At 41.2% G+C, this 25859-nt stretch overlaps 1 protein-coding gene across 2 annotated transcripts in view; it reads left to right on the forward strand.

Annotated features, from left to right (window-relative positions):
* Window positions 1-25859, forward strand: part of ATRX (ATRX chromatin remodeler) — a 168825-nt gene that overhangs the window by 107417 nt on the left and 35549 nt on the right. For both annotated transcript variants that reach the window (XM_075008068.1, XM_075008069.1), the window contains 6 exons: window positions 5163-5293; window positions 6864-6952; window positions 7143-7309; window positions 15964-16117; window positions 16532-16635; window positions 20067-20175. In XM_075008068.1, coding sequence (XP_074864169.1) covers window positions 5163-5293; window positions 6864-6952; window positions 7143-7309; window positions 15964-16117; window positions 16532-16635; window positions 20067-20175 — 754 coding nt within the window. The remainder of the gene's footprint in view (window positions 1-5162; window positions 5294-6863; window positions 6953-7142; window positions 7310-15963; window positions 16118-16531; window positions 16636-20066; window positions 20176-25859) is intronic.

Below are 25859 nucleotides of genomic sequence, written 5' to 3' on the forward strand. Positions count from 1 at the left end.
TTGTCATTCAGTACTCCCTACCTTCCTTTTCCACCCCAAAAGTATAACTTAATGCATGAATTACTTATGTGGATTAATTGCTGGTACTCTTTAAGCAAACATATTATTTCAACGGAACTTGAGATTATCACACAAGTCTTTAAATCTGGAGACCCACATCTGTTTCAAGAGAAAATTAGTTGATCTCTTCCTTGCCCTGGTTTGTCCCCAACATTGTACTACTTACCACAAAGACTGGCACGAGAACAACTCAGAATTGAGGTGCAGTGACACGTGTTTTTCAGAATCTTTCATTGTACCTTGTTGGGCAGTACTTTTTAATGTTGTTTGTTTTACAGCATGATATGACATTTCCTGTTCTGACTCAGGTCTGGTAGTAAAAAGACTTAGGTTTGTCATCAGATTTCAGTGATGTCTCAGGACCATTCTGCCCTTCTAATTTTTTTTACCACCCTTAGTATTTTAGAAGATGCAGAGCTATACACAAACTTTGTTGAACTGTAAAATATCACATCTTGAGCTAAGGCATATTCAAGTTCAGTGAACTGCTGCGACCTTGACTCTAAAACTTGGATGGTTTTCCTGGGGATTGCAGTTCAGCATCTTGAAAGACCTGAATGTCACTAGGACTTTTAAAGTGATAGTGTTGTATTTACAATCAATGATGATAACTCGGATAGCTAACCAAGACTTTCTGTACGGCATGGTACAGTCAGACCAGATTCCACAGCAGTTGTACAGCAACAACATATAAACTCTGTAGCAATATTATTTTAAGTTAATGAAATATCCTTCTTGTTAAATTCTGTAGTTGCAGAACATATGAGATCATCATGACAATGCAGTCATCTTTTTAATCTAATGAATAAACTAGTTTATGTATATTTTTGAGAACTGCTACTAAGTTAGTCCATCATGCAGAGGTACTAACCACTCCTTTTAACATGACGCAGGCTAAAGTATATGGCATAGTTTAAATTGGTTGTGTAGTATAGTTACTGGAGTGGTTGCCCACAACTTTTTGCTGTTGCAGTTACCATTCCTAAATTAATCTAAGAAAAGAATGAAGTTGAACTGAGTTTTGTATCAAATTATAATTTACACCAAATATTGAACCTGGATGTGAGCTTCACAATGTTGTCTTAGATGTGTGGGTTACAGTTAGGTGTGATAGTGTCTTATGTAGGTTTTCTTTTTCAAACTTTGTGTGAGCTATTTCCTTTGTTCCAGTTAAGATGCTAATTTAAATAGTCGTCAGGACCCAGTGTTGGTAATTTTATTTATAAAAATTGCAGGTCTAAAAACCAAAAGCTCTTTCAGGTTTTTCTTTTTTAAATAAGCAGTGAAATCTTTTATTTAAAGAAAAAAAACCTATAGGAGTGTTTTTCAAAGCAGAACACACACAGTGTTTTTTAATAGTGTTGTAGAGCATATCACTAATCAAGCTTATAACTTAGTCTATTCTGTAGTGGTGCTCACATATATAAATGCACTGAAGGAAAATATGTTTGTATTCCGTCTTACAACATTCCAGGTGCATATCCAGTTGAAGTCAGCAGTCTGGTTCAAAAATAAATCAGCTGTACATTTTATCAAAACATACTTCTTCAGACAGCAATTTTCTGTTGGAGAAATAGAAGTAGTTTTCTGAGTTTTTCATAACTTTTGCTGGTTTCTTGTACATGTTGGCTGCAATTTTTGGGCTTCTGGTATAAACTGTTTTTTATCCTACCACGTTACAAACAACATATCCTTAAAGTATGTACCTTTTGGGACGCAGATTATCCCATTAACCCATTATGATTAATCTTTTAGTGCTGTTACTTTGTTCTCATTCTTCGAGTGCTTGCTCATATATACTTGTTAGGCGTGCATGTGCCACGTGCATGACTGTTGGAAAGATTTACCCCAGCTGCTACCCTTCAGGTCAGCTGTGGAACCACCTGGAGTGGCACCATTGTACAGTCCTATTATGGCCCTCCCAATCCATCTGCCCCCAGTTCCTTCTTCCAGCTTGTGCAAACTGTTGGAACTTTGACAGAGTAATTGTTGCTACACTATGGCTACGTCTACACGTGAAGCCTACATCGAAGTAGCCTATTTCGATGAATAACGTCTGCACGTCCTCCAGGGCTGGCCACGTCAATGTTCAACATTGACGTTGTGCAACACCACATCAAAATAGGCACTGCGAGGGAACGTCTACACGCCAAAGTAGCACACAACGAAATAAGGGTGCCAGGCACAGCTGCAGACAGTCACAGGGCGGACTCAACAGCAAACCGCTCCCTTAAAGGGCCCCTCCCAGACATACTTGCACTAAACAACACACAAGATCCACAGAGCCGACAACTGGTTGCGGACCCTGTGCTTGCAGCATGGATCCCCAGCTGCCGCAGCAGCAGCAGCCAGAAGCCCCGGGCTAAGGGCTGCTGCCCACAGTGACCATAGAGCCCCGCAGGGGCTGGAGAGAGAGCGTCTCTCAACCCCTCAGCTGATGGCCGCCATGGCGGACCCCGCTATTTCGATGTTGCGGGACGTGCAACGACTACACGGTCCCTACTTCGACGTTCAACTTCGAAGTAGGGTGCTATTCCCATTCCCTCATGGGGTTAGCGGCTTCGACGTCTCGCCGCCTAACGTCGATGTTAACATCGAAATAGCGCCCAACACGTGTAGCCATGACGAGCGCTATTTCGAAGTTAGTGCCACTACTTTGAAGTAGCGTGCACGTGTAGACACGGCTTATGTCTCCCTAGTTCTTTATTGTATAAATAAAATAGTTCTTTAGCAGAGCTGTTTTTCTCTAGTTAGTGTTAGGCAGTCAGCAAGTGGAGAAGGGTTTTGCTTCTCTTCCAGTGTCCCCTTTCGGGGTTGGGCTGTGAAAAGCTCCATCAGCTCCTCATGGAGTTTGCACTTCACCCTTCATGGCAGGAATCTGCACCCAGTTCTTTGGTATACACCGCATAGTCTTCCACTCTGGACCTGGTACCAAAGGATTTGTCTCTGCACTGGCAGTCTCTGAAGCCTCCCACTAGAGCATTGCTTCCACTCTTTGGCACAGGCCACAAAGTTGTCCAAGTCATGGGCATAAGATCCATCAGCCCTGACATCCATTATGCAGGCAGCACCTGAATCCTCCAGGGCCTCAGCATCTCATGCACCAAGCCTGATTCCATGCACTGAGAGACTGACAGTGACACAAATACATCTAGATGCTGAGTCTTTCATGTTAATATTTAGCCATATTGCTACCATCTAAGCCATTTGACTTCAGCTTAGAGAAGGTAGTCGTTTCTCTTTCTGTAACTTGCAGTTAGGGTATCTGAACTTAACACTTTCCTAGCTACCCTTTTCATGAGAGCCATCCCAGCTGTTAGTGTTATTTTTATCTTTAATTTGGAACACAAAAGAGTCATTATTACGTGGAGCTAACTATAGTAAAACTTTTTAATGTGGCAAAAAACAAGCTTCCTATCATGCTTTTCATTATGCATTCATTTTATTAGTCTTGTTGACTGAAAAACTTGGATGAGGTTTTGATCCTGATCCACTCATAGGCATTTAGTTTTGCAATTCAGAAAATGTATGGTTTTCCAGTTATTTCATTTAAATAGGCTTCACTGTGTAGATAAATACGAAATTAGTCAGTTTCAAGAACTCCACACTGGGGGGGAGGGGTAGCTCAGTGGTTTGAGCATTGGCCTGCTAAACCCAGGGCTGTGAGTTTAGTCCTTGAGGCGCCCATTTACAAATCTGAGGCAAATAGGTTTTAAAAAAAAAAAAAACTGTCAGGGATGGTCCTTGGTCCTGCTGTGAGTGCAGGTGACTGAATTTGATGACCTCACAAGGTACCTTCCACTACTGTGAGATAGGTATAAAACAGTAGTTTTGAGCCATTTAGACCAGTGGTTCTCAAACTTTAGCAACCTGATGACCATCATTTTTATTTTCAGGGACCCCAAGCCCTCCTGCTCAACCCTTGCCCGCTCTCCCTTCTTTGAAGACATGCTGTACCCTGCCCTCTTCTCTGAGGTCCCACCCCTACTCACTTCATTCCCCCACAACTCTCTTCACTTTCATTGGACAGGGTGCAGGCTAGGCCAGGTGGCTATGCTGTGGGAGGGGGTATCAGTTATGGGCTGGGGCAGAGGGTTGGGGTGTAGTTCGTGGCCAGTGGGAGCTGCAGAGGCAGTGCTTAGGGTGGGGGCAGTGCACAGAGACCCTCTCCTTTCCCCCAGCTGCCACGAGGATGCAGAGGTGTTGCCTGCTGCTTGCAGGAGCAGCACAGAACCACGGTTCCTACTCTTCTCCCTCCTTCATGGTGCAAATTACCCGGTGTAAAGGAGGCATTGGGAGGGAGAGTAGCTGAGAGAGGGAGGCATGGAGGAGTTTCTCAGTGGAGTTCACAAAGCCCAGTTTGAGACACACTGCTTTAGGTCCAACCTTATTACACAGAAGGACCACATAGACCTATACACAACCTTGTGCGAGCCAGCCGATTCTGATTCTGTATGTACTTAGATACACAATACTTTAAATAGGTTGTTTCTATTTGAAAACAACAAAATCCAGTGTGTAAAATCCATCAGCATAATAGAAGACAGGAAAAACTGTAAAGAATATATAGGTTATGTTGAAGCAGGCTTCAGGTCTTTGTGAAATGCTCTGGTAGACCATAGGTTGACCATCCCTGCTTTAAACTATTCAAAATCAAATCCTTTTTTAATTCATTCACTGCAAATGCTATTCACTTTTTCCAGAAAATTCAGCTTGGTTAATGAAAATAGACCGTGTTTATACCTTCTGGCTGTTTTACATTAGGATGGTTTTAAAGTTACAAAATATGCAAGGGAACAGTGACATTAAACAATGATATGAGTTAATTAAAACTTGAAAAAATCATATTAGGTTTTATAAATAATTGCTTTTACATACTTGAAACATGAATGCCCCTTCGCTGGGGGCGGGGGGGAATGCACTTCTTTTAAAGGATGTTATCATGTAACTGTTTGTCAAGAAAGATATAGGAATCTAATTTTGGCCAGTCAGGTAACTAGGTGGTTTACCTCTGTAAAAGAGAAATTACAATGTGAAATGTGCATGTGGAAACACGACTCTATAGCGTTCAGATATGATGCTCATAATTGGAACTTTGTCAGGTGTAGGTTGCAGCAGTGAAGGTGGAAAAGGTAAAGCTGGAGCTAAGCTCTTCCAGGACTTCCAGATGTTAAGCAGAATCTGGACTCACCCTTGGTGTTTACAGCTGGACTATATTAGTAAAGAAAATAAGGTAAGTAACATGTATCAAAATACATATTTCTGTATCCAGAGAAGACTTTCCAAATAAGACATGGCAAGTGATAGGTAGAGTTTTGGAGAGTTAGTGGAAATTTCTTTGGCTGTGGGGCACAATGATTTTTTTTTTCTGGCTGTTTCACTTATGGCTAGTATTTTATCTTTTTTCTGGAAATTTTGTCATTATTCAAATATTTTGAAATGTTGGTCTTTCACTGAACTCTTCTTTGTTTACATGAAGAATAGTCCAATACTTAATTGTTTAATAGAGTTTTCAGTCTAGACCGGGCATGTCAAACAAAGCCTACTGAGGGCCATCCAAACGAAAACTGATAGCTTCAAGAGCTACCAAAGAAAATTTACTTCTACAGAAAGTTGTAATTATTTATTATCATAGATTATGTTTTAGGTATATTTTATAATCTATTTACAAGTTTTGTTTGAATATAATACAATAATTTTAACTGAGAATTTAATACTTAATATAAATGTTATTGTTTTATAATTTTATTAATAGTTGATAAATTTGATATGTAAAATTGTTTGCTCATATATAAATTTAAGGTGCTGGAGGAGAAAGGGAAGGAAGAGGTGGTGGGTAGGAAAAGTATCAATAAGAGAATAAACTGGTGGAATATGTTGGTGAACAGATAAAATGTAATAGTCAGTAGAAATATGAGGAAAATATGCTGATGGTATGGAAACAGTTCAGATGGGGAGAGGGTAGGAGGAAGATGGAGAGTATGTTGTAGAATTGGGGAGTAACAAGATAAAGTTGGGGTACAGTGGTGGTGGAAGCAGAGTGTAAACTGTGGCTGCAGGTTTGAGCTAGAAAGTGAAATGAGAGAAAAGATGATGGTGTAGTAAGCAGCTAGCAGGGATGGGGAAAGAGAAAGTGAGAAGTGCTGGTGGGAACTGGAGTGAGTTTATGGTGAGGTGGGTGATGATATGGTGCAGTGGTGGATTAGCCACTGAGCCAACCTGCTATGAGCAGGGGTCCCTGCCAATTTGGAACCCCTATAAAATGTAAGTAGCCCTGTGCCCAGCTAGCTCTGCCTACCTGGCACTCCTGTTAGAGTGGGGCATGCCCCCATGCCCTGAGCCCATCTCCCTGTCAGGAGTGAAAAAGGGGGGGGCGGGCAGGGCCATGTGCCCTGGCTCAGGGCCCCATGACCCGTTAATCCACCTCTAATTGGGGGAAGGTGGAGAAATTGGGGAAAAAGGGCGGTAGTGGGAGATCCGGTTGGGGGAAGGAGCAGAGGGGCTCCCTGCCTTACCAAAGAAGCAGTTGCCGAAGCTGTGCCAGAGGCAGCTGGCTGCACCACAGGCCCAGCAGCAGCGGCAGAGACTGATGTTGAGCAGGAAGAGGAGGGTTACAGTGTGCAGGCATGAAAAGCAGGGTTATAGCGCCAGCAGAGTGTGGCCGTGCTTATATACTTTTATCACCATGTAGTCGTGGGCTGCAAAAAATTTCATTTGGGCTGCATGTGGTCCCCAAACCACATGTTTGGCATGCTTGGTCTCAGTGATGGTATTTAATAAAATACTTGTTCTTGTTTTTTCAGGGCTACTTCGATGAAGACAGTTTGGATGAATTCATAGCTTCTGATTCAAATGAATCTTCAATGAGTTTAAGCTCTGATGATTACGCTAAGTAAATTGAGCTTTTCTGTGTGAAGTATACCTGAATAACTTAAGTTCTGTTAGATTTCTTTCTTTTCTTTTAAGATTACAAACATTTAAGCAGTATTTGTGGCAGGGTGGGTTTTTCTTTAATTGTTAAAGTTGTTGGATCTCTCATCACCATATTCTTAAATAGTGAATATACAATGTTATGTTTCTAGGAAAAAAAAATCCAAGGGAAAAAAAGGAAAGAAAGATAGTAGTTCAAGTGGAAGTGATAATGACGTTGAAGTGATTAAAGTCTGGAATTCAAGATCCCGTGGGGGTGGAGAAGGAAATACAGAGGAATTTGTAAACAACCCTCCATTGGCTTCAAAGTCAGAAGAAGGTGAGTGTCATACACCAGTAAACCTGAATATGATGCTGTATCGTTTTGAAAAAGGTGATCTTGACAAGGCTGGGAATTAATGCAATACATGCTTATGCTATACCTGGTTATATCTGGTGAGTCTTCAGTCCAATAAAGCCATAACTCTCTCCACTTAGTCCCTCCCCCACAACAAATCCTAATATGTATTCTTTTAGAAAACAAAAAGGGGCGTAAACGTAGGGCTACGGTGTTTGGTTTTTTTGTTGGTTTGTGTTTTTTAAATATTTTTGTTTGGTTTTTTTGAGCAAAATACCTTGCTAACCTGCTTCAGGTAACCCAAACCAACTGCTTTGTTCCTGTAAACTTAAGGTTGATTCAGAGTATGACGTAGTACAATGTACAGTGGTGTTGGATGTTTGAGAAATGTGTTACTTTTTATCTGCTGAGTGGGGTCTGTGAGGAAATCCAAACAGATTAGAAGCAAAAATATTCTACATAATTCATTGATGCACCTGGAACTTGATTTGGACGTTAAGCTAGCAGATGGCAGTTTTAGCTAGAATAAAGTGGCTGTTTTGAGATTGTTGTTCCACCTGCATGCATCTGTAGACTTTACTGTCAAATGGTTGTTTTTAAAAAAAATCTAGTTTTCTGTTTTCTGCTGAGTGGTGAGTCATTGGTAAGTGCATGTTCTGGTGAGGAGCTTAATAATATTCCTAGATATAATACTCTTATAACAAAGTTGAATTTATAATTTTAAATAAATGTGTGTATTTATGTTCTCCCTTGTTTTTATAAATAATTGTGATTATGATGCCAGTGTTAGTGGGTAATATTAAAGGTTCTACCATCCATGACCTCATCTGATTTTATGTATAGTTTTAAAGTGGATATTGGATGCAATGAGAGTTTGGATAGGATTATTTGCACTGTTTCTGTCTGCTTCAGATGTGAAGTCCAGATGCATTGCAGTTTACTCTGAGTATGTGTCTTGTGTGTAAGTCTTGAAGTTAAAATGATAATAGATATATGTGTGAGAGTTTGTCTGTACATCACTCTGTTTTTTCAAGAACTCCTCCTAAAGGATAAGAGCTAGGACCACCAGATTTGTTATGCAGCTTCCTGTTATCCTGATTTAAACCAAGATAAGAGATTGTTGTGCCAGGAGAGCAGGATGTGTCCAGAATGAGTGCTTCTCAAAACACTGTACAGAAAACAGAGAATCAGTGGGCAGGTGAAAGGGGCTGGCTGACTTCTCACCCCCACGTCTTTCATTCCCCAGGCATCTTTAGGAAGGGCAAGGGACCTGAATTTCAGTGTCCTCTTCCAGCTCCCCCATCCTTCCAATAATTCATACTGGAGCGTTGCTGGCTATTTCCCTTTGGCAGTGAACAAGGGGGAAGTTCACAGTTTGCTGTGTTTCTTGCTCTGCCTGGGGCATGGTGGGAGTAGACTCTCAGCCCTCCCCTGCTTGTGCCCACTGTGGAGCTGTAGCAGCCATGGAGAGACAATTCTCGCCTGGCCCTAAGCTGCTGTGGTAAGGGAGGGCTGTCCCTTCCCTCAGAGCAGCCTGCATATGGAACTCCTCATCTCCAGCCCCAGTCCAGAGCAATGATTTAAATGAAGAAAAACAGAAATGGAGTTAAGGATCTGAGCAGTGCCGGGTAAATCTTCTAGTAAATACATAATAGTAATTATCCTTCATCAGATTCAGACCATAATCTCCTGCAATTTGAGGTCATAGGTTACTTTTTCTGCTGCAAGTGCTTGCTCCTATGCATTCCAGTATTTGTGTGCATGCATGATCATCAGAAGACTTTTCCCTAGTTGGGTCAGCTGTAGCACCTGAGGTGACCTGCACGCTGTGTGGTTAGAGCGTTTGGTAAAGGGCCATCTCCCTTATAAGTGCTCATTTGCCAAGGGTTTATTATGAGAACCAAATAGAAGGAGACCAACAGCTTAAATTTATCCTCATGGAGTTGGCCCTTCAGCCACAGCCTCAGGAGAGGGCCTTCATTCCTTCAGCGCACAGTGTGCTGGCCTTTATGTAAGAGATGTTGATGCCATACTGTGAAGAATACTGTGGCCATCAGCACCAATTCCTTCAGCCTGGGACTGGCTCCTCCACCCAACACCTCTCTCATTCTCCAGTGCCAAAGAAGAAGCAGACCAAGAGAAGCCACTCTCCATCTAGGAGATTGGATGAGGCACTGGAGGCAGTACTTGTGGCACCAGCCATGCCATAGTGCCTTGGACCTGGTACTGTTGAGTCCAGTACGCAGGGAGGGGCTCTTGAATCCAGTATCTGTGTGATCTTTGGAGGCCTTTATAGTGGATGAGGTGTTGCCCCTCCCTCCTTCAACTCATATTACCTTAGATTGTTGGGCCTTGACCACGGTAGGAGTGTAGCAGTCTATCCAGTTCCGTATCATCCCTGTCTCCATCCCTCTTCAGGGACCCTTCTCATGAGTGTCTCCTTCAGGAGGTGCAGTTGCTTTTCTCTCTAGGGGCTATAGAGGTGGTTCCCCAGGAATTCAGGGGTAGGGGGTTCTACTTGAGATATTTCCTTATTTTCAAGGCCAAAAGTGACTTTCACCCCATACTGGATCTCCAGAACCTGAACACATTTATAAGAAAGCTACAGTTCCACATTGTCTCCTTGCTTTTGATTCCTTCCCTGGCTCTGGTTGGCCATTCTTGACCTGGAGGATGCATATTTTCACGTTTCCATTGTCCCAGATGTTCCTGTATTTGCACAATTGGCTCATTGTGGGCAACTCCAGGGAGCAGGTTCTTTGACACATGGTGCTCACAAGGGTGGTTTTTCTCCCAGCTAAACCTTATTCCCAATGTGCTCAAGTCCAGTCTGGTCCCTTCTTGAAGAAAAAAGTTCATTGGGGCCTTTTTCAAATCTGTCTGGCTGATGGCTTCCCTGCTTGAGGTTCGTTTCCAAGCTATAGGGTGTCTCCTCATCCAGTTCCTTCAGTGCTGTCCGGCCACAATAGTGTGCAGTTGTATGGAGCTGCTCCAATACATGGTATACTGCAGTGCATTGCGCCCGCTTTATGTATCACTGACATCAGTATTCAGGATGCCCCAAGATCATCCAGACAGGTTGGTCATGCTTCCACTAGTGACCTCCATCAGTTGATGGCACCAGACCTGAGTAGTATGTGCAGGAGTTCCCTTTACTGTGTTGCAGCTGGAGGTCACTCTGGTGACAGATATCTTGGACATGGGGTGGGGTCCTCACATACTCAACCTGTATAGCCAAGGCTTGTGGTTGAAAGCAAAGTTGTATTTTCGTATCACACCTGGGAACTCTGTGCGGTACACCTAGCATGCCAGTCATTCCTACAGCACCTGAGGGGCGAATGTGTGTGATCCTGACCAACACCACGATAGCCATGTTTTACATCATCAGGCAGAGTGGTACTCATTCATCTTCCATCTGTCAAGAAGTCCTCCATCTCTGGGAGATTTCCATTCGGTATGTGATCCTTCCTCAGGTCTCATATTTTCTGGGTGTGCAGAACAGCATTGTGAATTGCTTCAGTCAGTCTTTCAGTTGTGTGAACGGTCCCACAGGGTGGATGTAACCCACACAATCTTTCAGCCTTGGGGTATCCCCAGGTGGATCATGAGCTGACACAGCAGGAATTGCATCTGCTTCTGCTAGTTCCAGGATCACAGTAGGGAGTCCCCGACTGATGCTTTCTGAATAACATGGATGGAGCTGGGGGATCTGAGGAAGTGGGTCTTACTCACAGAAGCTCATTACCTAATAAATGTGTTAGTCTTTAAGGTGCTACCAGGGCTGCTTCTTATGGATGGAGTAGTTTTTTCATACCTTTCCCTTGTTCCTGCTGTTGCACAGGGTCCTTCTCAAGATTCATCAGAACTGGGCCTTGGTCATATTGGTAGCCCCAGCATGGGAAAGGCAGTACTGGTTCACCATGCTCCTGTCTTTTGGGGGCTGATCAGAGCCACATCCAGCACTCAAATCTTGCAACTCTTGCATTTTATGGCTTGGAAGCTCCATGGGGACCCACCGTGAGCTACAGTGCTCAGACATGGTCTGAGTACTGCTAGGCAGCCACAAATTGTCCCCCCAGTCGACTTATCTCACTAAATGGAAGCTGTTTTTTTCACGGTCCCCTATGCAGGCCTTGTTGCCTCTCCTCATAGATTACCTCTTGTATCTTAAGCATCAGGTATTGTCACTGACGTCCATTTAAATGCATCTCATGGTTATCTCTGTCTTTCACCCTGGGGTGGGGACATGCTCATTGTTTGGGGGCCTGGTAGTAAGCTGTTTTCTTAAAGGCCTGGATATGCAATCTGCAGGAGTGTGACCCTTTTCTGCCATGAGACCTAAATTTGGTTCTCCCATGCCTGACCGCTCCCGTTTGAACCATTAGGCACCTGCCCATTGTCCTACTTGTCATATAAAGCAGTGTTCCTGTTTTGCCTTTACTTCAGTCAAACATGTTGGTTTTTCATGTGAACCAAGACATTTTCTCCCAGTTATTTTTCTAAGCCTCATGCTACTGATTGGGGGCAGGCACTTCACTCCCTGGATGATTAGTAACAGAGAGGAAGCCGTGCTAGTCTATACACTATCAAAACAAAAAGCAGTCAAGTAGCACTTTAAAGACTAACAAAATAGTTTATTAGGTGAGCTTTCGTGGGACAGACCCACTTCTTCAGACCATAGCCAGACCAGAACAGACTCAATATTTAAGACACAGAGAAACAAAAACAGTAAGCAAGGAGGACAAATCAGAAAAAGATAATCAAGGTGAGCAAATCAGAGAGTGGAGGGGTGGGGGGGAAGGTCAAGAATTAGATTGAGCCAAGTATGCAGACGAGCCCCTATAGTGACTGGATGATTAGCGAGCCTTGGCTTTTAGTTAGCATGTACTAGGCCTTTCACAATGCCGTAGTTGTTCATTGTGATTGCAGAACGGATGAAAGGCCTCCCAGTTACAGCACAGCACCTATGGTCCAGGATCACCTCATGTATCCAACTCTGCTTTGACCTGGTTAAGGTTCTGTCTCTGAAGGTGATTATGTATCTGGCTCAGATTCTTGTCCAAGTCATCTGCAGGATGGTGCTGTGGTCCTCGATCCATACTTTTACAACACATTTATGCCATTGCCTGAAGTCAAGGAACAACAATACATTTGGCAGGGCAGTTCTGTAAGCTGGCACTAGATGAGGTCTAGCCACTCTTCCACTGATACTGCTGGTAAGTTGCATATTGGAATGCACAGGAGCAGGCACTCAGAGAAGAAATGGTTACTTATTTTTGTAACTGTTCTACCAGATGTGTTTCTTATGTTTATAAACAATCCTCTTGCTTCCCTTCTGGTGGACTGCTCTAGTGGCAAGAAACTGAGCAGGGGGCAGTGTCGGCAGGGGCATAGATATGTCAAGGAGACGTCACCTTGGGGGATGCTACCGCTGCAGAAAAGTCTTACAATGATCCTGCACGCAGAATGTGTGCACATGTATTGAAATGGTCAGAAGCAACACATGTCCAAGAACAACAGTAAAAGGCAGGTAACTTTTTTTCTCTCACTAGGTAGTGGACCTCTTTAGTGGGTCTCCCATGTAAACTGATACTCTGGCTGAAGTTGGGGGGTGTGTGTGTGTGTGTGTGGAGAAGGCTGGCACTCTCAGGTAGCTGATAAGATGTGATTTCTCTTGGTTTTGATCATATATACAATGTCTTTTCATACACAAGATGTGAGATCACAGTCTAACTCTTCAAAGAAAATTCGTATGGCAACAGGAATAGTTGAGACATCACAGTCTGCGTCCTTTACGTGCTGTATTGTGTTAGGTATTGATGCCAAACAACATCCCCCACGTATCTTCTACACAATCACAGCAGCATACATTAAGGACAGACTTAAACATTTATTTAAAAGCATGCTTAAAATATCTGGGCAAAATTCTTTTCAAATGAGTTCTTTTGCTAGTTAATTCCATCCTGTGCACTGAAGGAGGTATTTGTAGAAGTGTTGAGGATGACTACTCTGTCATGATAAAGTTGCTTTTCAGCTCATTTGCTATATGTAATCTTAATGTTTTTAATTACTACTAAGATAATAGAAGAATATTCTGGATCAGTAAACACTTTAATAAGAGCAAAGGTTGTACGTGAAAGGAAGGTTTGTATTGTTATTTTAATAAATCAGTATTTATCGCACTAATACAAAGGAGATTAACGGCAGAAACATACCACCCTGTAAAAAGAATTTTGGTAATATAACTAACGTCAGCTCCTGATTCCTATCCTACAATTAAGGATCCAATTATTAGGTTACAAATAAGCCTTTCCATGTATTTGAATTCAACAGTGTGTCACAGTAGAAAAAGAGCACAGTGATATTCTGGAAAGAGAGTATGCTGTGTGTTAAATAGTTCAGAACCAGGTACTGAGTGTCAAATGCAGAAGTAAGCATATGTTGCTTGTTTTGTTCAGTATGCAATTATTTTGGCACAGGCATACAGTGAGATGTAGACGTTCCTAATTCTCTCCAGCTTGTCAGATTTACCGCTTTGAATCTTGTGTGTTTTGAATAAAGTGCTTCCTTGTAGTTTGACTGAAGTCAACTATTAGGTGATAGAAGTGGCAAGTTAATGGAAAGTTTTATGTATATTTAGCAGATTAGAAAACTGTGATCTCAAGTGAATGACGTTGTGTAGACCTAAATTAGGAAGACAACTGCATGTTCCAAAACAAAATGTAAATTCTTTAGCTGTGTCTATGCTACAGAGTTTTGTCAACAGAAGGGGCCTTCTGTTCACATAACTCAGGGAGCAGCTACACGCAAAACATTGTCAGTAGTCTTGACAGAACTCTGCATTTGTCACGACACTGTTATCCCTCGAAAATTTGAGGAATAATGCTTCTGTCGACAGAAGTGCAGCATAGATGCTTCTGTCAACAGGGACAGCTTACAGTTCATGGGTGCAGAGCTTGCAGAGCTTCTGGTCAGCTGTTCTGTTGACAGATGGGGGCAAGGCAGTCTGGCTGCTTTCAGTCGACAGAGCAGATTGCTCTGTTAAGCTGCTTTTGTGTGTAAATGCACTCTGTCAACGGTTTTTGTCAACATGTCACTGTCAACAAACGTTATTGTTGACAGATGCTTCTAGCGTTAGAGGTAGCCTTTATGGCAGTCACTCTGTATTTGTCTCGTACAAAGGATCTTTCATAATGAAGGCCTCTGAATATTATCACAATATGAATTTGAATCATGAAAATTGTCTTCTCCATTGCTTTTTTGTTAAAAAGCTATGTGAGTCCTTTTTAGTCGGAATATGGATGATGCTGTTAATAGCAATATATCTTCCTATTGTGCCTTCTGTAAAGGGCTTGGAGCGTTTTTTAAGTTTCATCACTGAGATAGTTTAAAACTACTTTTCCCCTTAAATGCAAGAAAATGTATCATTGGGAATAATTCTGAATAGCCCTGGTTGGCTGAACTAGATAGCCCCAAACCCAGTTACCTTTCCTAAGGCTATGGCTCGATTGCTGAGAACTGTTGGCAAAAGATACACAGATTTGTTGTGCAATTTATGTATCTCCTGGCAACAGTTCTATTGGGAGAGGCTTTCCCAACATTTGGCCCAGCCATGTGGGGCCAAATGTCAGGAAAACCACTCCACTGAGACATCCCTATCTTTTTACTTCCACAAGAAAGAAGGGATGTCAGCAGAATGCTCACAAAGCAGCAGACTTCTGTTGGGAGACTCTGGGCTCCTGACAGAATCCTGCAATGTAGACGTAGTCTGGGAGTTGTAGATATTTGCTTGTTATTTAAGATTAGTATTTTAAAAGCAGTTATTGCTTTCTTATAAAATCTGGTATTGAATTTTAAGAAGCAAATATCATGAAGAAGTTTAATACTGCTTTAGAGAAATGGCAGATGACAGGGCTATGTGTTAAAAAAGTACATAGAAAAAAATGTGGCGCACCTAATTATCTTCTGGGGATATCAGATTAGTGCCCTTTTTTAAAAATTTCTTAACCACTAACTGGCAGAACCATGGTTTAAGGGATCAGTCTTCCCTACCTTAAGGATAGGATGACCATATCTCTGTGTTCCCACTATGACACAGACAGATATGGAAAGAGGTGTGGGGGAGGGGTGACTCTTCTGGCTCCACCAAGGTGCAGGGAGCTGGGATCCAGGTGGTGGCGGGTGGGCTTCCCAGCTCCCTGCACCTTGGGGAGCTGGGAAAGAGGCAGCAGCTGCCAGAGCTCCTCCCGTTTCCCCCAGGCGTGGGGAACCAGGCGGCAGCCATGTGGGTGGGCTCCCCATGCCTCAGGGAGGTGGGATCCAGATGCAGCTGTGCAGGTCCAGCTCCCGGCTCCCAGTTCCTGCAAGCCACTGGGAGCCAGGCTCAGCCACGCTGGTCTGGCTCCTGGCTCTCCCGAGCTCGGAACCAGGCATCAGCTGCTCCCCCCACAAATATGGGGCAGTTATCCCCATTTTAAAAATAAATTGGGATGCCTTCCTGGCGCCCACAATATGAGGCTGTCTTGCCAGAAGTAGTCACCCTGCATAAGGATTTTAAACATTTGCATTTTAGGAAAAGTCTCATGTTTTCATTTTAAGGACATTCTTTTTCGCTTAATAGAATTTTTGTTCTGCAGGTAAAGCTGCAACCTCTTCTAACCCAGGCAGCCCAGCACCTGACTGGTACAAAGATTTTGTCACTGATGCAGATGCTGAAGTGTTGGAACATTCTGGGAAAATGGTGCTTCTCTTTGAAATTCTTCGCATGGCGGAAGAGCTTGGGGACAAAGTGTAAGTTGTATGAATAGAGATAAATACAGATAGATTTGTGGAATTTTTAAAATTTGTTAATTTTAAATTAATTATTCTGCCTTAGCTTTCTTTATTATTCACTTAACACTTATTTTGAGATCAGAACTGTAGCTCAATTTGTGTTTTTAGAGATGTGTGTTTTATTTTTATCAGAAGATTTCCATGCTTGTCTAGTATTTCAAAAAGATAGTGTCTGTTAATTTTCAAGACCATGTTCAAGGTGAAGGAAGAGAAGTAAAGTAAAATGATACAATGGGTTAAATGTAGTGAATTAATTTTAGTGGAAATTAATGAGGGTAGGGGGCTGGAGTCGATAACTTCTCAAGATCTCTTCAGTCCTAGGATTGTTTGATTCTATGAAAACACTGCCTATTTCTGTATTTTTCTTTTCAGTTTAGTTTTTAGCCAGTCTCTGATATCACTGGATTTGATAGAAGATTTTCTGGAACTGGCAAGCAGGGACAAAACTGACAAAGATAAGCCTGTTATTTATAAAGGTTAGTATAGCATTTCTATATCTTACAAACATTGACAATGGAGATAATCTTTTAATGTAATTTTGTGCTGCAAATAGTATAGGTGTGAATTTTAATCGAATACAGACTATACTGATTTCTTTACTTAATTGATCGATTGCCAGTTCCTCTGTCTTTCCTGCTTTGTTATTAGAGCTACTCTCTCTAGATGAGCCAACATTTGACATGTTGTGGTCTAAATTCAATTTTAAAGAGAGAATGAAACATTGGGTCTATAGTAAGATGTTATTTGATAACCGTAACAGTGTCTGGAAGGACAGCTTTGTGTAAAATTAATTTAATTCTACAGATGGCTTGCCAAAACCAATATAAATAAATTGATATGTAGATAGATTTTGTATTTTTTGGAAGGGGCATTTTATAATGTAGTGTACCATCTGTAATATTTCCATCTTTGAAAGTTAATTTGGTGTTGGAGGCATCTGCAGAAGGAAGAATAACAGCAAGAAAGTAAATTTGCTGATGACTTTTCTCATGCTTAGTTTCAGATGTGACTCACTTTTAAACTTATTTAACAATGTTGAGGCTATATTTTATCTTAAGAATTATTTCAGATGTTAGTTTGATTCTGTATTTGATTCTTAAATGACTTTTCTTAAAATCTTTCATTTTTACACATTCATATCCTTGAATAAGGGCTGTGTGCTTTGTCTTGTTTGGGGTGGTGGTGAAATGTTTGAAATATAAGTTCTGGGTATTTGAAGAGTGTTCACAGTGAAAAGAATAGAGTAGTTTCTTAAACTTTGCAAATAGAGTATCACATTTTGGTTTCTAAGAGGAAAGATTTAATCATTTTGGGTTGACCAGATGAAAGAGTCCATTATATAGCTAGTTTATTAATCCTGAGAGTATGGCTCTGTTACTCAGGTTGAGCACTACTTATCATGTTTTTCCTGTGACAGTAATGGTCACATTTCCTTAACATTTCAACTTGTCACATGCACAGCAGACTTTACAATTGTATAGCTAATGACATTTTTAAGCTCTTTGTTCGCTGTAGATGAAAGAAAGGTGAAATAGTAATTCATTCTCAGACCAGAAGAGTTGTTACTCTTTCCCAACATCATCAAATATGATAAGCAGGCTCTTGGCCCAGATGCATGCTGTCTGCCTCACCTGCTGTGCACCTTAGGTTGTTGCTGTTGATTTCAGGCATGTCCTGTATTTCATGTATTTATTGTATTCTAAACACATGGAATATCTTTCCTTTAGAATTAGGGAGAGGTAGGCTTAGTCTAGGTGAAAATAATTTTTACAAATGGAAAAACACTGAGTCTGATCCTCATTTTTAAAAGAGGGTTAGTAAAAGAAATGATCCTGTGTGTGCTGAAAAATTGATATTTTAATCACATGCACGTTTCTAAACGTGCTCCCTTGTGTTGTATTGCAGTAGGCGTTTTCATGTTTTCACTCACAGGACAAGGTATATTGTATTACATCTTTCTTTCTTTGTAATGTGTCAATACTATGAACTTTTTATTCTAGGCAAGATGTACATTTATACTCTAGCAGTCTGGTTTACGTAGTTTCTGTAACCTTGCAATGAAAGATCAGTCTGTTTTTTATGAATTCTTGTAAAACATTCTTTAAAAGATTTTTTTTTTGGCAGCAATGACATTGGGCAATTAAATACCAAGTGATACAAGGACTTGGAAATATCACTATCAGTTAGCTAACTAGAAGTAAATACATATCCAGCTGCTACCTAATTATATATTTATTGCTCACCGCTCTTCTATTACCTGGAGCTCTCTTGTCCATAGAGCAAGCTTCTAAGGAATATATCCTGTATTTTGCTTCAGAACACTGGTCATCTGTGAACTCTAAACTTCTTTTATAGCACGTTTAGCTAATTTTACGTCGTCTTTGCTTTTTCCTGTTTGTGGTGGTTCTGTTGATGTACAGCCAGGGTCATGAATTCCATTTAACTATTTGTGACATGACTTAGCTTGCAGTTTGTCATAATTTGTTGTTACTCAGCACTGTTTCTTCCTACAAGAGCTGCCCTGATTCTAATTGATGGGCCAGTGGGGTTCATTATTGTAAGTAAACCTTGACCTTCAGAGAAAATGGAAGGTTCTAAAAGAGAAGAAGAAAAGCTGCTTCTAACAGCTGTAATTTTTTTACATTTGGCAAGAAATAACCATAACACTGAGGCTAATTAAATTCAAGCAGCTGTTCTAAATTTCAGTTCTAAAATGGTTATACCTTGATTTTCTGAAATCCCCTTTCAGGCATTTACCTAAGGGGTGCAATTTGTATGAGAGAGTGCAGCCTAGAGTAATTGGAAACATACAGACTACACAGATCAATTAGAAAATTAGGGTTATTGGCATAATGCCTAAAGGTTAAAGGTAGTTAGTTTTTACAGTTAACTTTTGCACCAAGGTAAAAAAGAAACTCACCTGATTTTGTTGGAAACGTGTCCAGATCTCTAGAAATTTGATATGACAAGGGGCCTGGGAGACACACAAACCTTAGAATAGGTAACTGAAGGTTACTGAACATTTCCCAATTAAACTTTGACTTCAGTATATAAATCTAAATTGTGTCCTTGTCTCTCTAAATTGAAAGTATATAAAGCTGCTTGTGGGGTTTTCACCAAGTACAAGTTTTTTAAGTTGAGATTTTTTTCCTTGGGAAGAAGACAGTGCTGCTGGACCCTACATAGAATCCTATTCAGAAAATTCATTTTATTTTATTATTGGGTGACTAATTCTATGCTGCTTATTTTGGGCAAGATTACCTGCAGATTAGGGGTGTATTACAAGAGATATGAGGTATTAAAGTGAAGGCTTTGGATACTACTTATTCCAAATTATGATTATCAATATTTTTCTATAATTCTGCTGAGGATTATATTTCATAAACCAGATTATCTAGAGAGCTCTACATGGATATAAAATTTGGCATCTGCATTTCCAAAAACAATCCATGGATATAGATACTGGCAGGTACCTACAAATTTGCAGAGTTCTAAATAAAAAAAATTTGTATCCTCATCCACAAAAATGAGCCAAAGATGTCTGTATCAACAGCCATGGATATGGATACCTTCTGGATATAAAACGTACATCTGTGGATTTGCTGTAGTTACACAGCATTATTTTCAAAGCCCACCTAAGCCAAGCAACAACAGCAGGTACACCCTTAAGCATTCTTCATTTATTTGTGCACATATACTTTGGGGCATGGACATCATAGAAATCAAGTTCCTTGGGAGTCAAAGATTTTGATGTACAGAATAGCTGGGTCATGTCAAATTACATGGTTGCACCTTTAACCTTCCTTGTCTCATTCTAGCTCTGAATGAGGAGTATTTAAATTATTGTACTGCTAATATTTTCATGTTATCCTGGTGTCATTTAATCATCTACACTTTGTATTTCTAGGTGAAGGAAAATGGTTCAGAAATATTGATTACTATCGTTTAGATGGTTCGACTTCAGCTCAGTCAAGGAAGAAATGGGCTGAAGAATTTAATGATGAAACTAATGTGAGGTAAGATTATTCTATGTAACTTTTTATTTCCAACCTCTTTTTTCCTACACCTGTTTTATGCTTACACAAACATGTCAACTCTTTTTATGATAGAGCAGATAAAATATCGTCCCAGCGATTATAACTTTAATAGTTTTAAGTCGTACATGTACTGTTGGCCCATCTTCCTCTCTTTGTGTATGTGTATATTTATGTAATATTCTATTGGTATATTGCCCAGCATTTTTTGTTATGCAATAGTGTTTTCAGTTGCTTATATCTTTGCTGAACTTAAATAGGTTAATTTTAAGAATTTTATGCTGGGAGTTGGTCTCTGATTATGAGGAAATCATGTAAACTAAAGCTTTCACATTTGGCAGTGTGTTCCTTCATTTCTGTGGAATCCTACTTGAGATATCTGGGGTTTGATTTTCAGCAGTGCTAAGCACGCAGAATTGCAGCTGAGGTTAATGGGAATTCTGTTCTGAATATATAACTTGCTATAAAATGCTAATTATTCTGAAAAAATAGGCTCAGGTATCTCAAATTGGGCACCCAGAATTAGTTGACATTTTTGCCTTTAGTCTCTGTGCCTCAGCATCCCCGCCTTAAAAATGTTGGTACTACCACATCTTATGTCATAAAATTATTAATTCCACTACCTGACAGAATTAAGGTCTTTTGATACCCTATGGACTTTTGTACCTTAATTTTTTGTTTTAAGTTTAATATTTAACTTTGAAGTCACTTAATATACTTGGCTTTAGGGTAATTGAAAAATCCATGTAATATACATTATGCTGCATTACTAATATGTACTCTTAACCTTAACTCCATCTCACTGTAATTTTTGTCTGGGAATTTTAGTCTAGTTCAGGAGAAAATTTTCTCTGCTTGTGTGTAATATGAATTATGGATATGCAAAGCTACTGCAGTCACCTGTTAAACTATAGTACTAATTTAAATGTTATTTTAGATGCATTCTCCTCAATACTAGACCATATGAATTTTAAAAACAACTGTTTACACTAAACTTGGAGATGACCAGCCTGCAAAAATTAATGAATTAAATAAGGGGTGGCAAAATAAGTGTTCACAGTGATTTTTTTCTTAAGTTTGAGTTAAGTGAAATAATTAAAAAAAAACTTTAGTTTTGACTTGTGAGTTTGATGGTGTCTGGTTCCGCCCTTAATGAGGAAAAATGCATTTGATGTTGGGATTTTATTTGAGAAGAAAGGCCCTCTGTCATTTTGTTAACAGTTTCCTATTAAGTTGGTTGATTATAGGGTTTACTCTATGCACATGCCTTGTTCTTTGATGTAGCATGCTTACTATCCCTTGCACATGTTGAATATATACAGCCAACTTCTGAATGGAACAAATGGGCATCACTTTGTTGCAGCATTGACCCATTAACCTGTCAATAAGTGCATTTTGCTAATATTTGTTTGTTAAATTACCTCTCTAAAAATTAGTGAGAAGGTTCTTATATCTCCTCAGCAAGTCTAGGTTTTCTCCAGTAAACAGTTCTCAGTGTAGGCATGCTTTGGATTCTACTTTCACAGATATTTGTGTACAATTTTGATTTTTCATAAATATAAACATTTTCTTTAAGCATTGTTGATGGATAACTTAGTTATTTATTGGAAAAGACGCTACATTCAGATCCATATAAGAGTTTGAAAATGTTAACCTTTGAATAATATTTTTTTTACAGTTGTTGACATTGGTATTTGTGGGGAAATTCTAGTAAAATCCAGCTGGTTGCTACTTTTTTTTCCTCCCCCAGGGTCCTTGTTTTGTGGTGTGTGGATAAGTTTGAAATATAAGTTTTTAACCATACTGATTAAATGTATCCCTGAACTTTTCTGTGAATTTTGTTTTGGTTTTATAATTGCATTTCTCTCTGTTTTTCTAAAATTTCTCTCCTGTTGCATTTGGAGAGGCCGACACAAATGGGGAAGAAGACTGGCTATACAGTGAAACTAGTGTACGCTTAGGCTTTGTCTATACTGCTAACTGAATGACAAAGCTTTTGTTAAAACACTGAGGAGTCATGTGGCAGAATAGAGACTAGTAAATTTGTGTAGAGTAAGGTCTCAGAGTACGCAACCCCACTCCTATGCAATTCACCCCTGATTCCTACAGTAAACGCCGGAAATGTGCAATTTCCAGTTGCACTTAAGTTGCCTCCTCCCCGCGTGCCCCCCTCCCCCCCCCCAGCTCTGTATGGCCCCAGCTCAGTCCCCCCATCTCCGCTCAGCACCTGCATAAAGCTTCTGCTCACCTCCCACCTCTGCCTCTGCTCATCCCCCTCAGGCGCAACTCCAGCTCAACCTCCCCAGCCCCAGTTCAACCCCCATGCGCGGCTCTGGCTCACCACCCCTCCCCCACCCTGCCCTGGTTCAACACCCCCTGCGCGTGGCCCTGGTTCCATCCTCCTGCCCTAGTTCAGCGCACGTGCGCGCACCCACCCACCCCCACGTGCGTGTGGCCCTGGTTCCATCCTCCCGCCCTGGTTCAACACCCCACCTCCTCCCCTGCACGCGGCCCTGGTTCAAACCCCCGCACACGGCTCTGGTTCCATCCTCCTGCCCTGGTTCAAACACCCGTTGGCCCGTGGCTCCAGTTCAAACCCCCTGCAGCCTGGCTCACCACCTGAGCAGGTCTCCGGCTCAACTCCACCTCTTGCACCCCTACAGCCCTAACCCATCCCACACTTAGCCCCCTCCTTGCATCCACCTCCCATGGCCCCAATCCACAACCAGGCTTAACCCTCTCCAACTTCCCCACCTCCAGGAATTACCTTTTCGCTACTTTCCTGGCTACAGAATGTGTGTTCTACCGGGGAAGAAGCCGGACTCACACTTACATGAACTTCGGGTTATGCAAGGGTGCATGGAACGGAACCTCCATGTAACTTGAGGGTCTACTGCATAAGCTTTTGTGGGCTGGAGCCCACTTCATCAGATGTCCCTGACAGAATGGGCTCCAGCTCTCAAACACTTACACCTAAATAAATTTGTAAGTTCTAGGGTGCTACAGAACTCTTTTTTTCTAAGGCACTGACAAAGAGTGTTTACGTTGCCTGATTATAGTAAAATGACTGTGTTGCAAAAGCTGTGTAATGTAGACAAACCTGAGTTTATCAGATGAGTGAAGCAAACTGAAAAGCAGTTATGGAATGTGTCTGAATTTCTTATTAAATGATTGAAAAGTACATATAAAGATGCAAGATGGTAACATTTCTGGATCCTGACACTGCCCAAGTCTGAGACATTTGAGGCATGATATGCTTCTTGAAAATATAGGAGGCTATTTAGATTTGTCAGCGAAGCTGTTGAACTTTGACCAGACTACTTTTGCTTTCATTCCAAAATCTCTGGCCCCAGTTTTGAAAATCTGTCCACAGGGTCTAGAACACAAAGATTGTCGTTTAATCTCCGATAACATACATGCGTCAATAGCATCAAATTTAAAGTATATGTCAGTACCTTTTGTGTCAGGGTTTGTTTTCTTACACAGAAAAAAGAAGCCATTTCTAGAGGGAACCTTGAAGCTCACAGAGGCTCACGGCAGCCACGTGCTGCAGATGACCTAAAAATCCTTAACTCCCAGAACCATGGTTAATTCAAGTAATATGCTAGGTCATGTTCATAGTGAATGGTCCCATGAGACATCAGGAGGCTGGCAACAAGAGTCATGGAAGCAAATGCAGTGTTCTGGCATTGACTCTAGTTGAGTTCCTGAGTATCAGATAATTATTCAAATCCTGTGTGCTTCAAAATTCTCAGATACAGCTCCATTTGGTGAGCAAAGTCCAAAGAGACTACCAACTTCACAGAAGGGCATGAGCTCCTTTAATTCCCACCAGACTATCCCCTTGCCCACTCCCAAAAAACAGAAAAGGGATTTCAAGTGAAGTCCAGATCAGAGAATAGATTCAATCCTTCCTACCAATCCAAGCATTACATACCTCAGCTAGGATTACTTCCATCCCTAAATTGGTTTAGATACAGGCTATTCCTTGTCTTAGAAATACAGTTTTAATCAACTTGAAACAGGTTGGTACAGATAACAGTGTACTAGGAATACATACTTACTCCGCATCTTTAAGCATCTTCATCCCTTCTTCATTCTCAAGAAATAGTAATCAGCTCAAAATGTTATTCCAAGTTTTTCTTAGTATGGAAAAGTACTGGAGGAGATCAAGTTCAAGGACTGAAAAAATTTGAGGAAAACAATTCAGAATGGACACTCTCTTGCTTCTGCTACCATTGGAATCTCTTTTGAAGACTTCATGGGCTTAACATATGCTTATGGGCCGTTTCTACTCAGGCTCCTTTTCACCAGTTTTTTTGTTTATCTTTCAAAAATCACCAATTTTAATAAATAACATTACCTTTCACATCTGTCTTCTGCTCCATTGGTATTTGCAAAGCTGCTTAGTTACATTAACGTATCGCAGGAGTGGAGGGACTTACCTGTATCTGTTAAAGACAGAGTCCTCATATTATCATTTTCAGGGACCACCTAGGAAATATTTAAGAAACCTCTCTGTATCTCAGGCATAAAGATTCATGGTAGTCTTGAAGAGCTCCCTTGCCTGTTTTTTCAATAGGGTCATCCAGCTTGGGAGACAAAGGGAAGTTTTTTCCTGTTCTGTTTCTTCCTGATTGAAAAGCTCTAGCCAATATTCTTGATGATGTCTCAGAACAAAAGGCCACCCATCTGTCTTTACCTGCATTTATCTTCTGTCTGAGGAGTGATCAGTATTCAAGAGACATTAAAGTAAATGCCAGATCTTCAGGGATTCCTCTAGGGCCATGTCTACACTATCCCCAAACTTCAAAATGGCCATGCAAATGGCCATTTCGAAGTTTACTAATGAAGCGCTGGAACACATATTCAGCACCTCATTAGAATGCTGGCGGCCGCAGCACTTCGAAATTGCCGCGGCTCGCCGCCACGTGGCTCATCCAGACAGGGCTCCTTTTCAAAAGGACCCCGGCAACTTCAAAATCCCCTTATTCCTATCAGCAGAAAGGAATAAGGGGATTTTGAAGTTGCCGGGGTCCTTTTGAAAAGGAGCCCTGTCTGGATGAGCCACGTGGCGGCGAGCCACGGCAATTTTGAAGTTCCGTGGCCACCAGCATTCTAATGAGGCGCTGAATATGTGTTCCAGCGCTTCATGAGTAAACTTTGAAATGGCCATTTGCAGGCCATTTCGAAGTTTTGGGGTAGTGTAGACGTAGCCTCGGTGTCCAGAATTATTCCAACAAGAGATGAGGAAAGAGAAGAATGACAATCCGTCAGGCTATGTGTACGCTTACCTGGAAGGGTGACAGCTACTACGTGATTTTTGGTACAATATTGCTACCAAAAAATCAACTTTCCAGCTGTCAACTTCCACAGCTGTCTTCATGGCAGAAAGTTAACAGGAGCTCTCCTCCTGATGACCTTCCTTAATCCTCGCAGCTCGTGAGGAGTTCTAGAGTCAACGATGACCCCGGAAAGGTCTTTTTCGCCCACATGTGAAACGGCATCCCGGAAGATCGAACCTAAGCAGTTTGTCTTCTGGAGTTAGTGTAGATGTAGCCTCGGTTAATAATTTCTCTTGCATTGCCAGGGCATTGGGCAAGGTACAGCCCTGTGCCTCTGATACGTAGTAGTTGAGTTTCCTGTGCATATCTAATTTTGGTTGT

This window comes from Carettochelys insculpta, chromosome 13 (genome assembly GCF_033958435.1).
Source record: "Carettochelys insculpta isolate YL-2023 chromosome 13, ASM3395843v1, whole genome shotgun sequence".
Classification (NCBI taxonomy): Eukaryota; Metazoa; Chordata; order Testudines; family Carettochelyidae; genus Carettochelys; species Carettochelys insculpta.